The following is a 19863-nucleotide window of genomic DNA, read 5'->3' on the forward strand; positions in this document are numbered from 1 at the left end:
AGGTACCAGAAGTTTCCTAGGTGCCAGATATTCCTGGGAATATCATATCTCTACTTATTGAACGGTATAGAAACCCTCCTATCTATTAGAATAATTTCTTAGTAGCCTAAGGCTACTAAGAGAGTCCTTTTACAAAGTTACAGTTTGTCTAGTTAAAGCAATATATTGCTGAGAGACTTTTTAATATCAGCATAGAATGATTTATCTTATTAACTGAATTATCCACCTAACAAGCAAAGTGCTTCAGAAGTAGAAGACAAGAAGAAGTACTGCTTCTGGGAAAAGATAATGACCTACCCAGCCCTGAGCTGCTTTTAATGTCATTCAGGAAGAAACACTTTAGGAAAAAGTGAAAAAATTCTGAATGTCAAGTCCCTACAATTCCATTGGTGAATATTATTGTTTTCCTATGAGATTAAGTTGGATTTTTTCTATGCCAATTTGGTCCATGTTTTTCATATACAGAATTCACATTTGGCAAAAATATTCAGCTTGCCATAATTTCATTGTTTTCCTTTATGAGGGTCTCAGAAGCAAAGAGTTATTAAAATTAGAAGTGTGATCATTGCTTTCAGTGGGTTACTTCTTTTTGAGATGGGAAAGATGGGGAATGATGTCACGATTAGCAAATCCTCTGTAACTTTTTACTAAGAAATTATAATGTATTCTCACACCCTTCCCACCAACACTTGAATGCACCTGCTCAATACCTTCCTTCTGGTTAAAAACTACCCCCATTTCCAACGCTGAATTATTTTTGACATTCCCAGTGACGTGAACAAGGTAGCATGAGTTAGAAAAACCCAACATCTGAGGGCCTCTCCACTGCAGGCCTTTCCACAGCTTCCACACTTGACCTGTACTAATTCTCATAGCAAATCTGTGGAATGGTTACTACAGCCCTGGCTTTACAGTTGAGGACACTGGGGCCCTAAGAGATTATCAGCTCAAGGTCACATAGCTAATAAGAAGCAAACCTTGGACTTGAACCCAGGCATGTCAGACTCTAAAACCAACACTTCTTGCACAGAAGTGGAAATCTGAGGAGGGCCATCAATTCCCAGGAATACAGTCAGTATCTTCTTTATTTGTTGGAGTCCTTGCTGACATTTCTGATGAGCTCCTGTCTGAAAGACTCTGTCCACAATTCTTGAAACCTTTCTCCTAAATATCTTAAGATTTGGGACTCAAATTTCCCTAGGTAACTAACTGTGCAATCTCTCATTCCCAAAATTATCCATCCCTCCTAGAGCAATGATTGTTTATTAGCAATAAAGAAAATGAGTTACGAACTGGTGGTCATAAATGGGTCCGTAGTTATACTCCGCTGATTGGACATACGCTGTCGAATGTCAGGATTTTGATCCAAAAGTGTCATTGTGGCTTGTTGCCAAGGACATGGCCACTGTAATTGATCATCATTGGCTCCAGAGATCAAGTGGAAATATATCCCTGCATTAGTCACATGGGTTAGATTTAAGTAAATCTGAAAGGCATAACCTTTAGAAGAGTAAAATGGAGGGCTATACAAAGTTCCATTTGGGCTGCCAATAAACTGTGTGAAATTCCTTATATGCCAGATATGATGAGGGCACCGTGTTTCCGAAAGATTGATGTCATCAATAGACAGACCACCCAGTGATGTGCCAGAGCCTTTGCGTCCTTCAAACACCACTCTAAACTTCTTGGTCACTTTCAATGTTACATGATAAAGTTGCCAGCTCCCAATGGGTATTTCTGCAAAAGAGTTATTATTATTTCAAAGACAAAGAAGTTTAAATTATATACATGTCAACATTAGATTTCTAGCCTTCTTAGACAAAGGATCATCCAAAACCGATTTATTTCTATGGGTCAGAAGTATGGTTTTGCCAAAGCTCCAGCCTAGAATTATTTACTTAAAGGTGCTTCTATGGGGTCACACTGTTCTCTGGAATAGCTGAATATTTGTCTAGCTGTTTCTCAAATAGATCACTCTTTCCTAGAGATCAGAGAGTAAATAACAACATCTAGCTCATGAGTACTTCATGCCCTACCTATGAGTTACCTGGCATTCTCCATTGTTAAACAGCCAGCAAGCCCAATACTCGTAATACTTCTACCCAAGATTCCTATAATACTCAGGCAAAGCCTTCTTTAATATATTTATGGTTTGATTGGAATACTTCCCTCACATACAAAATCTTCAATCAACCTTTTGGTAATATTAAACAAAATCCACCAAACCCTGGAAAGCCCACATCCCGCAATCTACTCTTTAGATTACTTCCCAGTGACTCAGCATTGTAAGTATTTATCTGATATTTGGTACCACCTTCTTTCTTTCCAACCTGCACTCCCTCCCCAACTATTAGCCCATAACCCTCGCTAGCAGCACATGATATGCCATTTTGTCTGATTTTCTTATATCACATACTCAAATAAGAAGCAGTATACTAAATAATCTGCAGAAACCCCCAGATGGACAGCAGCTGAGAAATTCATGTCAAACTAGTGGTTAACACAAAGTCTTAAAACAAAAATATATTGGTGCTTAATGTGAAACACAGCTACTTGAGAATAAGTTAGACATACCCAAATGACAGAAAATAAGGAAGTTTCTTAAGTGCCTTTTTGTGTTATTGTGTATCAATGACACACCCACAGATTGCTAATAGAAAGGATCCCCCTTCCAATCCTGGACAATTATATATATTATAGATACATTATATCAATATTTATATTAATTTATATATTAATACATAATATATAATATTTATAGTAACATATGGCTTATATATAAGACTTTTATATATTTAATATATAATACATATTATATATAATTATACTTTATATTTTATTTTGTTACATGAATAATATATATGTATAATATGTGTATATTCTTAGTGAGCTTAAAAACCTCACTGCTTATAGGTGTTCACAAAGAAAAATATCACCTGTATTTCAGATTGTTTCTCCTTGTTAAAAACAGGAGGAAAATGGCATACTATATTGCATAATATGGATCCAATTGTGGAACAAATTGAATTACTCAATTCATTCAAGCCAGGAGATGATTAAGTGGAATAGACAGTAATATATCTGCCAGCCCACAGCCCCTCCCTTTCTCAGTCACCCCCTTAACCATCTACTTGCATAGGTGCTCAACATGGCTCTCCTCTCCGACATATTGTTGGTAAGAAGGGTGGGTACTCACTTCCCACTCAGGAATTGCTCCAGAGGCTGTGTTTGACTGAAGTCATAAGCATCCCAGTTCTTCACTGGGATTTATTTTCTAAGCTTTATATTAGAGGAAGAGTCCCTTTTCCAGACTGATAGCAAATTTGGTCAAATGTAAGCTGGGAAGTGAAACAACCAAAGTACCAGTCCTATAAAGAAAGCCATTCTGAGGTAAAACAAGAGGTGCCCAGCAATGTTCAGAGACAGAGCTATTAAAAATTCCCCCTCAAGCCGGTGTCTCCCTCATCTGTCCCACAGGCTGTAACTACCCTTCAGCCAGGAACCTGTCCTATTTTGCCTAAGCTAGTTCGCATCGTATTTTCAGGTATTTTATTTTACTTTATCTATTTTTTCAGAGATAGAGTCTTGCTCTGTCGCACAGGCTGGAGTGCAGTGGCGTGATCTCAGCTCATTGCCACCTCCGCCTCCCGGGTTCAAGCAATTCTCCTTCCTCAGCTTCCCAAGTAGCTGGGACTACAGGCGTGTGCCACCACTCCCAGCTAATTTATGTATTTTTTCAGTAGAGACAAGGTTTCACTATATATTGACCAGTCTGGTCTCGAACTCATGACCTCAGGTGATCCGACTGCCTTGGCCTCCCAAAGTGCTGGAATTACAGCTGTGAGCCACTGCACCCGGCTTTGTATTTTTATTATTTGCCAAGAACTGACCTCCATAGTGCCAGAGACTGATCTACAGTTTCTTAAGCGAGTGTCACATAACAGAGCACTCAGAAAGAGTCTTCATTCTAGCTTCCTTGCCACCACTTAAAACAAGAAGAATCTAGTTCTTAGTTGAAGGGTAGTGACTCAGTAGCCCCTGCCCTATTGTAAATTGTTGCATTAACTAAAGAAAAGACCTAAGATTGCCTCACTTTGAATCCAAACAATAAGAATGTTGACATTGTACCTTTTATTTCTTCCACAAGGGTTAAATTGCCATCCACATTGTCTGTAGAATACTCCCTGATGTAGATGTTCAGTTGATCACTTTCACTGCCACTGTTATATAAGTAAAATTGCAAGCACTGAAATCCTCTTTTAGGGTACAGCGTTCTACTTTCCAGCACTGCTGTGGCCCCCACATTTACAGAGCTGCTATCGAAATGCATGAAGAAACCAGAACCTGTTAAAGAAAAGCAGAATTGAGAGAAAACAGATACTGGGTATGGAAATGTGTGTTTGTTAATAGTGGTGCTAGATTCTTTACACGAGGCGTAAGTAACATCCATATATAAATCGCCAGGGAGAAACGACAGAAGCCTAAGCTACATATCTGGCACTTGCAAAAGCTAGCAGATTGACATAACAGTATAAAACTCAAACTTCTCTATTATTTATAAGACGTTTACTTACAATAGTAGTTTTCCGTGGGCACTAATCCTTGCTTATCTTCATTTGTTATGAGCTATAAAGATACAGCAAGTTTAAGTATCAAATGCTAATTTTTTAAAAATCCACTGTAAGGCTGCAGGTCAAGACCAAACAGCAGGGCTAAAAGGTAGAGTCTACACAGGACACCTTTCAAGTGTCTGCAACCCTGGTCCAGCTCCAAGTGGGAAGAGCTACCACTGGAAAAAGATGCTACAGAGGGTTGTTCCCCTCTAAGAATATGAAAAAGGAAAATGGAAATTAAGTCAAAAGGAGGGTTTGAAACTTGGGTGGGTAGAGAGTTGTAGCATCTGTGTCTCCCAAGGCTAATTCAGCGTCAACTTCTAGGTCTTTCTGGAGAGGTGAACACACAATGCGGACAGGAGCGAGAGCCCAGCCAGGAAACCAGGGCCTTGGCTGCCCCCTTTTTTTAAAAAAACACTTTCTAACTTCTTTGGCTTCAAACTGTCACAAAAAAAGAAGGAAGAATAAAAGAAAAGAAAGAAAGAAATTAAACTCTCAGAAGATACTGTAACTACAGCAACCATCTGGGGAGATTCACATTTTAATATTTTTTAAATGATATTTGTAATGAAAAAATAGAGAATAACTGAACCTGATAATTTCAGAGGTACCTCCCAGTTCTCTGCTTTCATTATCTGCAATACTTAATCTTCCAAGCCATCTCTAAAGAAGGCAGAGCTAGTGATTCTGGTTTGAATGTATATATATTTTGTTTCCTTTTTTTTTTTTTTTTTTTTTTTGAGGCAATGTCTTACTCCGTTGTCCAGGCTAGAATGCAATGGTACTATCTCAGCTCACTACAACCTCTGCCTCCCGGGTTCAAGTGATTCTCCTGCCTCAGTCCTGCAACTAGCTGGGACTACAGGCATGCGCCACCACACCCAGCTAATTTTTGCATATTTAGTAGAGACGGGGTCTTACCATGTTGGCCCAGCTGGTCTCAAACTCCCAACCTCAGGTGATCCGCCCACCTTGGCCTCCCAAAGGCCTGAGATTACAGGCATGAGCCACTGCACCCGGCCCAATTTTCTTTACCTTATTTCAAGTATTTGCTTAGTTTCCACTATATGCAGGGAATTGTGTTGGGCATTTAAATATGGTTCTAGGAGCAGGCAATTTCTGAAAGACACAACGTTAGGGAACCTTTCCCTTACTACAGAAATTAGCTTTCAAAAACAGAAAAAAGTGAGAGCTGCCTGGTCTGGATTCTTCTTCCTTTCCTCCCTCCCTCCCTATCTACTTTCCTCTGGTCTGAGGAGGACCATTATCCGCTATCCAAATATGCATTTAAAAAGAAAAATAGGGCCGGGCGCGGTGGCTCACGCCTGTAATCCCAGCACTTTGGGAGGCCGAGGCGGGCGGATCACAAGGTCAGGAGATCGAGACCACGGTGAAACCCCGTCTCTACTAAAAATTACAAAAAATTAGCCGGGCGCGGTTGTGGGCGCCTGTAGTCCCAGCTACTCGGGAGGCTGAGGCAGGAGAATGGCGTGAACCCGGGAGGTGGAGCTTGCAGTGAGCCGAGATCGCGCCACTGCACTCCAGCCTGGGCTGGGCGACAGAGCAAGACTCCGTCTCAAAAAATAAATAAATAAATAAAAATAAAAATAAAAAAAGAAAAATAAAAATAAAAGGAAAAGCACCTTTTTGCCATTGAAGGCCTCCAATTCCTGCCTAGATCATCTGAGCTATTATTATTAAGCACTGGCCCTAAGTTCTGAAGTCTAGTTTTACATATTTGTTGCCAGAATAAGCAAATAAGTAAAAATGTGGTCCTTGTAGCCAAATAGCTACTTAAGGCAAAACAAAATGAAAATGGAAAAGGATATGCATCTGAAGAAAATTAAATAAATGGTGCTTTTTAGATATTTTTGTAACAGGAGCATATAATCACATCCAGCTACAGTTCTGAAACAATAGTTCACAGCCTAGTGCTGTCCATTGGGAAGAGTCTCTTGTATTCTGCAAACTTCTAGAAAACAATAGTACTGCCCCTGAGATAAAAGGCCTTGCAGGAGGCCCACTCTGGTATGCTCTCCTATGGGAACGCACTGGTAGAGGCATCACAGAGCCCAGCTCTGACTTGTAGAAAGAAAAATAAATGCAGAAGGAAAAGCAATTAACAATGTCTTTATCAGGTGCAAGACCTACTTCTCAGTAGTCACCTAATGAATAATCATTAATTAATCTGATAGAAATTAGAGATAAAATCCCAGTCTTTCATAGAGAAGAACATGGCTGTAGCCACTGGGTATACAATCTAGGAGTATCCCACTCCTGTTACCTTGGCACTGGCCCATGTTGGAGTGATCATTCTCTGGCCCCCTGGGAACCTGTGAAACCCGTTGCCAGTCAGCATTATCTCCTGAACTTTGGATCATGCCACACACATTTTCCAATTCAAAACTGCACGAGTCCATAAAACTCAAGGAAGAGGCTACAAAAGCAAAAAACAATTATTGACACTCATACAACATGATAATCTAAGTAAGAAAAACTGAACTTATCACAGTATTAGAAATGCCAGGTTGGTATTACAGGGAACACCTGACTGATTCTGGGTGATGGTGGCTCAAAGATCCCTCTTCATTTGCAGAACCCCTACAAAGAAGGTAATGAATTCTGCACATCTGAATAAGCTCTCTGCCCCATCTTTTTTAAAAAAATTATCTAATTTGTAGAAATCTGAGTCTACACTCCCCTAGTTATTCGAATCATTAAGCCACAATCCAGTTTATTTGATCCCATTCATATTACAACTAGACATATCATTCTAGCTAAAAGGAAGTGTGAGTATCAGTCTTACCCATGTTTGAATTAGTAACAGCTTTTAAAACCTGCCTGAGGCATATTCCTACAGGACCCAATTTGTTTTTAGATCTCAACACCAGACGTGGTGAAAAGAAAAATGCTGCTTCCAAGGTGTAGATTGAGATCTGAGTACTATTCTGTTTACTTCCTGAATATCAAGTCTCCATAATCTCAGAAACCCCACCGGTGCTCGACGAAATGGCACAGACCATCATTTTTTCCTACATAACAGAGGGAAATACAAGTCATTTCAAAGAACCTGTCACATACAGCAGTTATACAGTCGATTCAACTTTAGGAGATCAGAGTCACTGAAATCCATTCGTTGGCCAATCACATCCTCGAAGTCTGAGATTCTTGTGACAATTGTCGGCTCTGTTCCGTTTTGGAATGCAGTTTTACTGTAGTGCATTACTGAAGTGTAATCATAGGGAACGTTCAGGGAATCTGATACGCTGTCACTATAGGTGTTAAAATTGTGTTCTCTGCCTAAAGGATAAATAAAAAATCTTTACTTGATGTTCAGAAAATTCAGCTTATCTTACTCCAAATACTGCTCACTTAGAAATGGAGAATATAATAAACTCAAACAATTTTTGCTACAACTAACAACAGTTTCATTATTCCCATCTTACAATATAACATTCAAACTTAGAACTGTAATACAAGCAGTGACACTGAACATATCTAAGGTTCTATTGCAGCCCATAGTTAGGACACTGGCATTTAGTCTAAGGCTGTAAAAACTGCTCGTGGAAAGGAGGATTCTAAAAAGTGTTGCTAACCAGCCGGGGCAACAAAGTGAGACCTCATCTCTAATAAATATTTTAAGCCCAGGCGTGGTGGCTCACGCCTGTAATCCCAGCACTTTAGGAGGCCAAGGCAGGCTGATCATAAGGTCAGGAGTTCAAGACCAGCCTGGCCAACATGGTGAAACCCCGTCTCTACTAAAAATACAAAAATTAGCCTGGCGTGTTGGTGCGTGCCTGTAATCCCAGTTACTTGGGAGGCAGAGGCAGGAGAATTGCTTGAACCCAGGAGGCGGAGGTTGCAGTGAGCTGAGACTGCACCACTGCACTCCAGCCTAGGTGACAGAATGAGACTCCATCTCAAAATAAAATAAAATAAATATTTTAAAAATTAGCCAGGCGTGGTGGTGCATGCTTGTAGTACCAGCTACTCAGGAGGCTGAGGTGGGAGGATTGCCTGAGCCTGGGAAGTCGAGGCTGCAGTGAGCTGTGATCACGCCACTGCACTCCAGCCTGGGTGATAGAGTAAGACCCTGTCTCAAACAACAACAACAAAAAGTGTTGTTGAACTACTCAGGGCATTGGCCAGCAGTGATGGCAGGCTGAGGACATCCACCGTAGATGGAGATGGAAGTAAGAAGACTTTGAAGGGATGGTGAGATGAAACCTGGGAATGATAACTTTCTAGTTATCCTACAAAGAAGTCATTAGAAAGCGTTGACATGCGGTTATTGACTAACCATAATTCATGGTTACTAGAATATGTGTAGATGTATTTAAAGCATGATGAACCAGCCTGGCCAACATGTTGAAACCCCATCTCTACTAAAAATACAAAAAGTAACCAGCTGTGGTGGCGGGCGCCTGTAATCCCAGCTACTCGGGAGGCTGAGGCAGGAGAATCACTTGAACCCAGGAGGCGGAAGTTGCAGTGAGCCAAGATCATACCACTGTACTCCAGCCTGGGCAACAGAGCAAGATTCTGTCTCAAAATAAATAAATAAGTAAAGCACGATGACTATAGTTAATAATAATGTAGTGTATATTTCAAAATTGCTAAAAGAATAAATCTCAAATGTCTCACCACAGAAATGATAAGTGAGGTGATGGCTATGTTAAGCAGCTTGTTTTAGTCATTCCACATTGTGTACACATGTCAAAATATCACTGTACCCCATAAGTATTTACAATTATGATTTGTCAGTTTAAAATAATAATAAAAAACAAAAATGAATCTATTTAGAGAAGATATCAGGCTGTTTAGCATTATACCAATGGGCAACTGATTCCAATTTGAAATGGAATGATTCTGTGGACACATTGAGGTGGTTCTAATCTCCAAAACATAAAGATGTGTTGTCAAATGTGGGCAGAAGTTTTGATCAAAAATAAGACTTTGGGAATCCTAAAGAGTATGGCTGTGGATTAAAGCTAAACACTGCTGTTTCTCTAGAAATCTTTTAGTTTGCTGCTATGCCTGACCCCATTTGAGATAAGCAGAGGTGGGGGATGAAGAGCAAGATCTATGATTTCAAGAAGTGTGGTGTCAGGCGGCTTGTGTAGGGCACTCCTCACAGTGCCTCAGACATAATAGCAATGCCCTTTCCTCTGTCTCGCCCCGCACAGGCAGGACAGATGAGGAAGCTGAGTGTCACTGTGGAATGTGGAAAACATGAGCTCTAGTCAGACATGGTTATTAAGACTTTGTGACTTTGAACACAGAATCACAAACAGTTCATGCTACTCAACTATTACTGAAAATTGTTCCATGAAACAATAAATCCAAATACTCTACAAGCTACTCTGCAAAAAGAAAAAAAGACCATGATCAAATCATTTTGTAAATCACTTTTCTTAGAGATTTACAATTCCTGTCAACCTAATAAAGACTCAGAGCAGTATAGTGGGATAAATAAGTCTAATTTCTTTTAACGTAGGTGCTATGGCTTGAATATGTCCCCCCCCAAAAGCATGTATTGGAAACCTAATCCCCACTGCAACAGTGTTGGGAGGTGAGGCCTAATGAGAGGTAATTAGGGCATGAGGGCTCTGTCTTATAAATGGATGAATCCCATTGCTGCAGGAGTAGGTTTGCTACTGCAGGGGTGGATTCCTTGTAAAAGGACAGATTTGGCCCTGTTTTTTCTGACTCTCCCTTGCCCTTCTGCCCTCTGCCATGGTATGCGACACAGCAAGAAGGCCCTCATCAAATGCCCACCCCTTGATTTTGGACTTTCCAGCTACCAGAACAATGAGGAATACATTTCAGTTCTTTATAAATTACCCAGTCTGTGGTGTTTTGTTATAGCAACGCAAGATGGACTAAGACTTGGGGATTTGCTAAACTAATTTGGGCACAGACTCCATTCCACGTAATACTCAGGAACATATTGTGGGACTGAATGTGCTTTAAAACCACAAACCCAGTTTCTAAGAGCATATCTAGCTCATATGGGTTCTGGAATACCAGTGTTCCAATAACTCAGAATGAGTTTGAGCTGAATGAATTAAGACATCAAAACATCAAAGTTTTAAAATTATTAACAGTTGCCACAGATGACAAGAGAGGACACATGCTTAGAAATTCAGTCCTTGACTAAAAACATAGGAAAATAAGAGAAATGTACCTGACAGAATTCTGTCCCACATTATCCTGACATAGTCATCCCGGTCAGAACGCGACTGCTCATGCCAGAATCCCAGAGCGTGGAGGAACTCGTGTTGAACCGTTGCTATTCGGTCACAGTTTGCCCCGATGGAAAGTTCTTGCTTCCCAGCCCGCCTATTTCCCACTGAAGACCAGCAGCTTATAGGAGAGTTTACAAGAAAGGGGGAAGAGGATGTTACAATCTGAGGTCTCAGGGCAGAGTCTCCACTGCCTAGTCCACCTCATTACTCACCTAAATCCTTTGCTGTTACATCTGAACACTGTGCATTTCTCTCATAACCCAGGTGATATTGTTTGGACAATTGTCCCCACTCACATCTCATGTTGAAATGTAATTCCCAATGCTGGAAGTGGGACCTCATGGGAGGTATTTGAGTCATGGGACAAACCCCTCATGGCTTGGTGCTGTCTTTGCAATAGTGAATTTTCATGAGATCTGGTCATTTAAAAGTGTGTAGCACCTCCCCCTCCCCACTCTTTCTCTGGCTCCTGCTTTTGCCATGTGACATGCCTGCTCCACCTTCACCTTCCACCATGATTGTAAGTTTGCAGAGGCCTCCCCAGAAGCTGAGCAGATGTCAGCACCATGCTTCCTATAAAGCCTGCAGAACTGTGAGCCAGTTAAACCTCTTTTCTGTATAAATTACCGAGTCTCTGGTATTTCTGTACAGCAATGCAAGAACAGCCTAATATACCAGGTATTGTATAATATTAAAAAACCTTGTAGACCAGGTGATCTTTAAAGAACTTGCCCTAACGCCAGATATTACATAGGAGCAAATCATCCCCAAGGTGGTCCAGACCTGGTTTTTCCTGTGAATTTCAAAGTCTTTGAGATCCTCCTTGGTATGCCTGTGCCCATTAAACAAGGACTTTACAGGGACAGCAATCACTCAGAATTGCTGAGCTCAAGACAAATAATACTGTCGCCTTCTTAACTCAAGAAATAAGAGTGGTTGGGTTAAAATAAGCTTAAATACAGACATGGACATGCATAAATACACATTTTTTTACTTGAAAGGGATAAAGAGTATGTAAATTACAAACGGCCTGAAATTCACAAGGTTGTGGGTCTGATGGCATGCAATCCCATCCACTTTGTCTAAAGGTGGTTACATGTATGGGAATATAACTTCTATGTCTACGAAAACTAGATCCAGTTGTTTTTTACTCTCCAGCAACTAGCAAGAAAGTCCCCACCCCTTCCTAAAGATCAGAGCCTAGGACGATTGCTGTAATGTAACGTCCCAGGCACTAGAGTTCTCCTTAGATGCCTTGGAAGACTAAGTCTTCAACTTACCCACTGCCCTTGATCACTGATATATAGTTTGTTTCTCCAGCCCAAGGCTTAAAGTCAATACAGGTTTTTAGGCGATAACGTTCAAATGCATTGAGGATAACTCCCTTAGCGTTCATTTCTGAAGGAAGAAAACAAACAAAAATATACTTATTAAAACAATCACCATTGAAAAATCTACCATGAAAGCAGGCCATTGTAATGTATTACTTATCATGAGTTAGTCTCTTCATGAATGTTGAGTCTTTTATTTTTACAAAAATGAGAATTCAGTACCCATTGAATATCATATACAGTATCTGCTTATTCTTCAGATCCCTTATTTGGCCTCATATTTCTCTAGCACTCACTAATGGTGCATTACTAAACAATAAAAATGCATTTCTTTACCTCAGAGAACATATCCATTAGATCACAGGCAATCAAAATAGATAATCACCATCACATACTTCATCTGAGAAGACATAATATGTATTTAAAGCCGCACAGCTGGGCTTTTAATCTGAGGATCTTGAGATGGGAGAGTCTGTGAACAGCCTGAAATAGTATGCAAAGCGTGCAGTGTGTGTGTGTGTGCGTGCACATCTACATATGCAAAGTGCATTTTCTAGAGAGCGCTTTCATGAGGTCTGCAAGTGAGTTCGTGGCCCAAAATAGGGGTAAGAGCCAATGCTTTGGATATAAGAGTGATATGGATATGGAGCTCAAAGAAGGCAGAGGCATGGAAGAAACAACATGCAGGAAAAGAAACTTGTGAGTGACCAGGAGGAAGGGGCTGTATCAGATGCACATGGAGAGGCATCATATGGACCAGGTCCTAGTGAAGTGAAAAATGGGAGCCTGCCAGGAGGTAGGAGACAGTATGGCAGAGGGGAAAGTGCTTGGACTTTGGAGCCAGACACACCTAAGTTCTTCTCTATCCTCACCACTTACTTTTGACATAAAACTTTTGCCAATTCAATCAACCTTTGGAGCTTTGGTGTTATTATCAGTTAAGTGAGGAAATAAAATCAACTTTGCAGGATATTGTGAGGATAATAAGAGAAAGTAAACGTGAAGTTCCAAGTAAAATTAGCATTTGTCAAATGTTCATTTCCTTTCTCCCTTCTTGAGTAACCATTGCATAGACATTCAAGGAAGATTACTTGGTATGCCTCTGTTGAGGCAGGTCTAAGAAGATCAAGAACAGGATTCACATAGGGAAGACCCTAAAATCCATAAGTTGTAAAAGGCACTAAGTTCAGACTTTTACAATACCACATAAGTAATACACTATCATTATAAATAAGTTAAAATGTTGATATGAATAAAAAGAAATTTAAAATCCTATCATCCAGGTATAATCAGTCACCCTTACCATACATTTTGCCTTTGAATACACATATAACATACATATGTTAATATTTCTGTAAAAAATAAAGTCACCTACATAGCATTTTACCAACTATTTTTTCGCTAAATATTATGTCATCAAAATCTTTTTTCATCATTGAGTATTGTTTTTATCATTTTAATGAATAGAGGATTACAAATTGGATCCATTGGACATTGGATCACAGGCAATCAAAATAAATTGTCACCACATACTTAATCTGAGAAGCTATAATATGCATTGAAAGCCTCACAGCTGGGCTTTTAATCTGAGGACATTCAGATGGGAAGGTCTATGAACACCCTGAAATAGTATGCAAAGTGTGTGTGTGTGTGTGTGTGTGTGTGTGTGTGTGTGTGTGTGTATCTACGTATGACTGTAACATTCAAAATGTTCTGTCCTATAAGTATCATGTTTGGGTCGTTATTTCAAATGTAATATTTCCTTCAAATAAGGTATGATAATACTGACTACCATATCACTGTTTTAAACAGAACTTTAAAAAGCATACTAGTTTAGGCCATTTATCAAAACTTAATGAGGACAGTTTCTTGAATTAATAAAGTAACATGTGAAAGCTTTATAAACACTGAGGCCCTTTACCAAGATAAGATCTTTATTTTCCATATGCCTTTATTTACCAAGGGCCTTAGTTAACCTTGCTTTATAGATATAGAAAGCTCCACTTGGAACCATATCATAGAAATCCCCAGGCTTCGGAAAATGAGGCAAGTTGCTGGCAGTCCTAGGAGTTCAGTAAGCAACTGTTCAGGATTGTTTCCCCTTAGTAGCCCCTTCAGGTTTCTAGCACCTTCCCCTTCATTTCTATCCCCAACTCTTTACCCTCAGCCTCCCCCACTGCCTTTTCTCCCTTGGTGCTAAGGCAAGGAATTATAACTTAGGCCCTGGAAAGTATAAATGGCTGCTTTGAGTGTTACTCCTTTCAGGGAAGTTGCATCTACCAGCCAGGTAACATCTGAAGTTCAAGCTCAAAGACTACAGTCCTACTGGTAGAATTTCACAGGTTGACCTACTAGAATCTGAGTAATAGGGTCTTCCAGAAATCAACCCTTCATGGGCATTTACTTTTGCTACCTGTAAGAGTGGCCTTGCTTAGTAATTTTCTTAGTCTGAGTCATTTGAAGATGGTATACATTTCTGAAACATAAGGATACTTTTCTTAATTTGAACATAGAAAATAAGTTGAATTCTACAATATTAAACAAAGGTGTTTTCTAAATAAGAAATAATCAAAATCACATAATTTAAAAAATTAGTCTATAAAAATTTGAAGTTTGATTCTATTATAAAGACTATACAATACGAAAAAATGCAATAACATTAAATGAAAAATTAGAACAAAAAATTTAAGACGTCATAGTTATAACTATGTAAAAATGTGCACAGTTTGGATGGTAGGATCTAGGCTGAATTTTTACCTAACATTTTTTATTTATATATATATACATATGCTTATCAATTTATTTCAAAAATATTATTACATATAACATGCTAGAGACTATGTTAATCCTCCAATTTGCAAGATGAAAAATAGCTCTTGTCCTCAAGGCATTCATTATGTTGTTTATAATGTTGTTTAAAAAATAAATAAAGCTTATAAGGTTAGATGGCTTTGGTTAAATACATGGCAAAAAAATATATAGCCTAAGAGATATATAAAATTAAAGCTCCCTAATCTTTCATGGAACATACTTAGGAGAATAATTAAAAAAAAAAAAAAAAGAAATATAGCTGGATGTGGTGGCTCACACCTGTAATCCCAACACTTTGGGAGGCCGAGGCGGGTGGGTTGCTTGAGTTCAGGAATTCAAGACCAGCCTGGACAACAGATGAAACCCCATCTCTACCAAAAATACAAAAAATTAGCCAGGCATGGTGGCATACATCTGTGGTCCCAGATACTTGGGAGGCTGAGGTGGAAGGATCACTTATGCCTGGGAGGCAGAGGTTGAAGCCTGGGTGATGGAGTAAGAACTCATCTCAAAAAACAGAGAGAGAGAGAGAGAGAGACAGAGAGGAAGGAGGGAGGGAGGGAAGGAAGGAAGGGAGGGAGGGAGGGAGGGAGGAAGGAAGGGGGGAGGGAGGGAAGAAAGGAAGGATAATTAAAATAAAAGAACTTAAAAATTTTTTAATCAAAAGACTAAACTAAAAAACATATATATTCAAAATCTTTCAGGTTCCTGATTCCAAAAGTCAATGAACCTCTTTCTCTCCTCATGCTCCCTTTGCTCTTTATGGCTTCCAACCCTGCTAACTACTCCTGCCCTGGCTTTCCCTACCCTACTGTTAGTTTTTCATCTATGTTTCTGGCCAATTCCCCCTTCTCAATAACTTCCACCAGATCTTCCTTCTATACCAGTTCCAAAACATGGCACTGAGTTTCATTCTCGACCATCTTCTTACTTATTCAACACAACCTTCCAGGATAAATCAATAAAATCCAGTTATCTATGGAGCACCTGTTCTATGCAAGGCACTGTGTGAAATGCTCATCCATACTCACAGCTTCAACCATCTCTTATATCCTAATAACTCCCAAATATTTCTCGATCTTGAATGACCAGGTCATATACCACCACTTTATTTAGTATCTCCACCACAGTGACTCTGATACATTTCAAATTCTGCATGCCAAAAGCTAATTTCCACCACACTTCTCTGTCTCATGCTCCTCAAGGTTAAATTCTCCATTCTTGTTAAAGACATTACCATCCACTCAGCTACCCAGGACTGAATCCTGAGCACTAGAATCTCATTACCTACATCCACCTTCTTTTTGACCTCTTACAGTCAATCACTAAGTCTAACAAATGCCTCCCAAATAGCTTTTAGATTTATCCACTCTTGTCTATCCCCATTGAGAAAGTCTTCGTTAGGAATCTCTTAATTCTTTCTCTGAATTTCCTCACTGGTCTTCTAACTGGTCTCCCTACCTTCTTTTTACCCCACTAACGACACATCTTCTATACTTCAACCCAAGTGATTATTTTAAACTGCAATTTTAACAATCTCACTGCCACAATAATACTTTTGGTGGCTCCATGTTATTAGTATACACAACAAGTTCTTTAACACGGGAAAGACCCAAGTCCTTTCCCACCTGGGTTCTGCCTACCTGCTCAACTTCCTATCTCCCAACTCTCAATCTGAATTCCAGCTCAGGGTTTTCTCCCTTCTTCAAGCCTTAGCAGATCGTGGTGCGTCTGGCTAAAGCACCCTTCCCTTGTTATCAGAGGCCACGCTAGCCCACATGGTGCCTGTGTGCAGATTAGAAAGAGGCACTACATCTGAGCAGGGGGTGCAGTTGCTGGCTGTCCAGACGGGTGAACAGCACTTTCACACAAAGAAACAAATGCCTCCTGGTGAATAGAAAGAACGTACACCTGGTATCAGCTCCACTTGTTTCCTGGCCCAGCCACCTGAGAGCAACCTCTCGAAACAGCTCTGCATCATTAATGGCATTCTTCATTCATTCCTCTCAGTCAAAAAGTCTTGCAGAATCTGAAAGCCGAGGTGGCATGGCAGCACCAACTCCAGGAGGTCATGTCTGTTGTATAGTGTACAAGTTACACAACCTTTGTGGCAGTCCTGCTATATAGTGTCCTCTGCTTATAATGCATATGCTTTTCTATCCAGGTTGAGTTTAATGCCCCTCCAATGTGCTCCCATAGCTCTTTGAACATATCACTAATCATGTTTATTCCATTCTATCATAATTCACTTTTATGTGACTCTCCACTGAAATGCATGATCCTTAAGGAAAATAGCAGGGTTTTCAAATACCATATGTTTTCCCATAAGTGGGAGCTAAATATTACATACACATGGATGTAAAGATGAGAACAAAAGACACTGGGGACTACAAGAGGGGAAAGGGAGGGAGAAAGGGTTGGAGAAGCCACCTATTGGGTGCTATGCTCAACTCCTGGGTCATGGGTTCATTTGGACCCCTAAACTCAGCATCATGCAACATACCTGTGTAACAAACCTGCACACTTACCCCCGAATCTAAAATAAAAGTTGAAAATTAAAAAAACTATAACAGGCTGGGTGCAGTGGCTCATACCTGTAATCTCAGCACTTTGGGAAGCCGAGGCAGGCAAATCACTTGAGGCCAGGAATTTGAGACCAGCCTGGCCGACATGGCGAAAGCCCGTCCCAACTAAAAAATACAAAAATTAGCCAGGTGTGCTAGCACATGCCTGTAATCCCAGCTACTCGGGAAGCTGAAGCAGGAGAATTGCTGAAACCTGGGAGGTAGAAGTTACAGTGAGCCGAGATTATGCCACTGTACTCCAGCCTGAGCTCGTGCCACTGCACTCCAGCCTGAGATCGTGCCACTGTACTCCAGCCTGAGATCGTGCCACTGCACTCCAGCCTGAGCTCGTGCCACTGCACTCCAGCCTGAGCTCGTGCCACTGCACTCCAGCCTGAGATCGTGCCACTATACTCCAGCCTGAGCTCGTGCCACTGCACTCCAGCCTGAGATCGTGCCACTGCATTCCAGAGCAAGACTCTGTCTCAAAAAGAAAAAAAAAAAGAAAAAGAAAATTCAAAAACTATAGCAGGGTTTTTACTCAAACTTTCCCCAAACAGCAATTTCTACACTAATGCTGGTCAGTGACATCATTGTCACTAGTCCATAGATAAAATGAAGACCATGTTTAGAGTTTTCCAACACATTTAAGTTTCTTCTATAGAAAAGCTGCCCTTAGTTTTGAATTTGATTCTTCTGACTTTTTAACATTTTAATACTAAACTAATAACTATTTATTGTATGAAAAGAGGATGATAAGAGCTCTTTTATCATGTTACGTTGTTGTTGAAGTTCCTGACCTGGCAAAATAAAATGTTGATAAAACAATGCCAGTTCTTCAAGTTGTGTTTAGTTGTTTATTTTATGCGTTTTGTTATATGTATACTTGGTCACAGGGGAAACCACTGCTTTAAAATAAAGACTGGCTCCCTGTGAGCCCATCAATCAGGCCCTGCACCTGTTTAGCAAAGTGTAGGGAGCAGTGCACGTGGAGATCTGCGCCTGCCTGCGCCTCCTCGCCCGCCTCCACTACATCATGGGCGAGTACGCAGAGGCCCTGAGAAGCCAGCAGGAGGCAGTGCTGATGAGCGTGCGGGTGACGGGCATCGAGCACCCCAACACCATCCAGGAAAACACGCACCTGGCCCTGCACTGCTTCACCAGCAGGCAGCTGTCTCCGGCCCTGAGCCTGCTGCGGGGCGCCGGCTACCTCACGCTGCTGGTGCTTGGGGAAGACACCCCGAGGTGGCGTGCTGGACAACATCGGGCGGTTGCTCGACCTGTCACCACGCTTCCTGGACAACGCGCTGGCCGTCAGCACCAAGTACCATGGGTCCAAGGCCCTCAAGGTGGCCTTGGCCACCACCTCATCACCTGGGTCTATGAGAGCAAGGCTGAGTTCCGGTGGGCTCTGCAGCACCAGAAGGAAGGGCTGCACACCCTCCGTAATACCCAGCTGGGCGAGGACCAGGAGAAGACCAAGGAGAGCTCCCAGTACCTCAAATGCCTGACCCAGCCAGCCGTGGTCCTGCGGAGCGCCATGAATGAGATCTACCGCAATGGCTCCAGCAACAACATCCCGCCCCTCAACTTCACAGCCCCCGGCATGGCCAGCATCTTGGAGCAGTTCAGAGGCATCAGTGGCATCCTCTTCATTCCTCTCAGTCAAAAAGACTTGGAGAATCTGAAAGCCGAGGTGACACAGTGACACCAGCTCCAGGAGGCCAGTAGAAACAGGGATAAGGCCGAGGAGCCCAAAGCCACGAAGCCCGAGTCAGTGGAGGCACCAGAGGACCTGGGCTCCCAGCCCCGGGCTGCCAAGGACTCTTCTTCCCCAAACTTGCAGGGATAGAGAGGGACAGGCAGACGGACAGTCAGTCAGTGGCCCCATTCACCAGGGATCCAGACTCCAGGAGAAGGAGGCATACCTGCCATGGGAAGAGGAAGCAAGGCCCTCTTCTTCCATGTTTCACCCCCACCGCACCCCCAGTATCCTCCCGGGACCCTGGCCTGGCCTGCCTGCTCCCCAAAAGATGTTTTTGCACTGGTTCAATGAATATATGAGGCAGAGCCCCTCCCCCACAAAAAAAAGACTGGCTCCCTAATCGTTATGTCCCTAGGGTAACACAGTAGGCTCTCCATAACTGTTGGTTGAATGCATTGCTGTATTGGTCAAGACACTAAATATTTCAGACAGAATCATTTAGGTTACGTTCATTGTTCATTTTGCTTATTTTTTTCAAAGTAAATGTACATAGCCACACAAAGGAGCAAATCAAACAAAACCTTAAAGACC

At 41.3% G+C, this 19863-nt stretch overlaps 2 protein-coding genes and 1 pseudogene across 3 annotated transcripts in view; 2 read left to right on the forward strand and 1 right to left on the reverse strand.

Annotated features, from left to right (window-relative positions):
* GAREM1 (GRB2 associated regulator of MAPK1 subtype 1) overlaps window positions 1–19863 on the forward strand; it is a 319538-nt gene that overhangs the window by 244267 nt on the left and 55408 nt on the right. The window lies entirely within an intron of this gene.
* MEP1B (meprin A subunit beta) overlaps window positions 1–19863 on the reverse strand; it is a 28636-nt gene that overhangs the window by 3263 nt on the left and 5510 nt on the right. Inside the window, exons 6-11 of the mRNA XM_005586952.4 lie at window positions 12142–12259; window positions 10801–10979; window positions 7695–7913; window positions 6898–7050; window positions 4129–4344; window positions 1294–1737 (exon numbers count right to left, since the gene is read on the reverse strand). Of these exons, the coding sequence (XP_005587009.3) occupies window positions 1294–1737; window positions 4129–4344; window positions 6898–7050; window positions 7695–7913; window positions 10801–10979; window positions 12142–12259 (1329 nt within the window). The remainder of the gene's footprint in view (window positions 1–1293; window positions 1738–4128; window positions 4345–6897; window positions 7051–7694; window positions 7914–10800; window positions 10980–12141; window positions 12260–19863) is intronic.
* On the forward strand, window positions 12874–19419 carry LOC135968303 (clustered mitochondria protein homolog pseudogene; annotated as a pseudogene).

Source organism: Macaca fascicularis, chromosome 18, assembly GCF_037993035.2.
Source record: "Macaca fascicularis isolate 582-1 chromosome 18, T2T-MFA8v1.1".
NCBI lineage: Eukaryota > Metazoa > Chordata > Mammalia > Primates > Cercopithecidae > Macaca > Macaca fascicularis.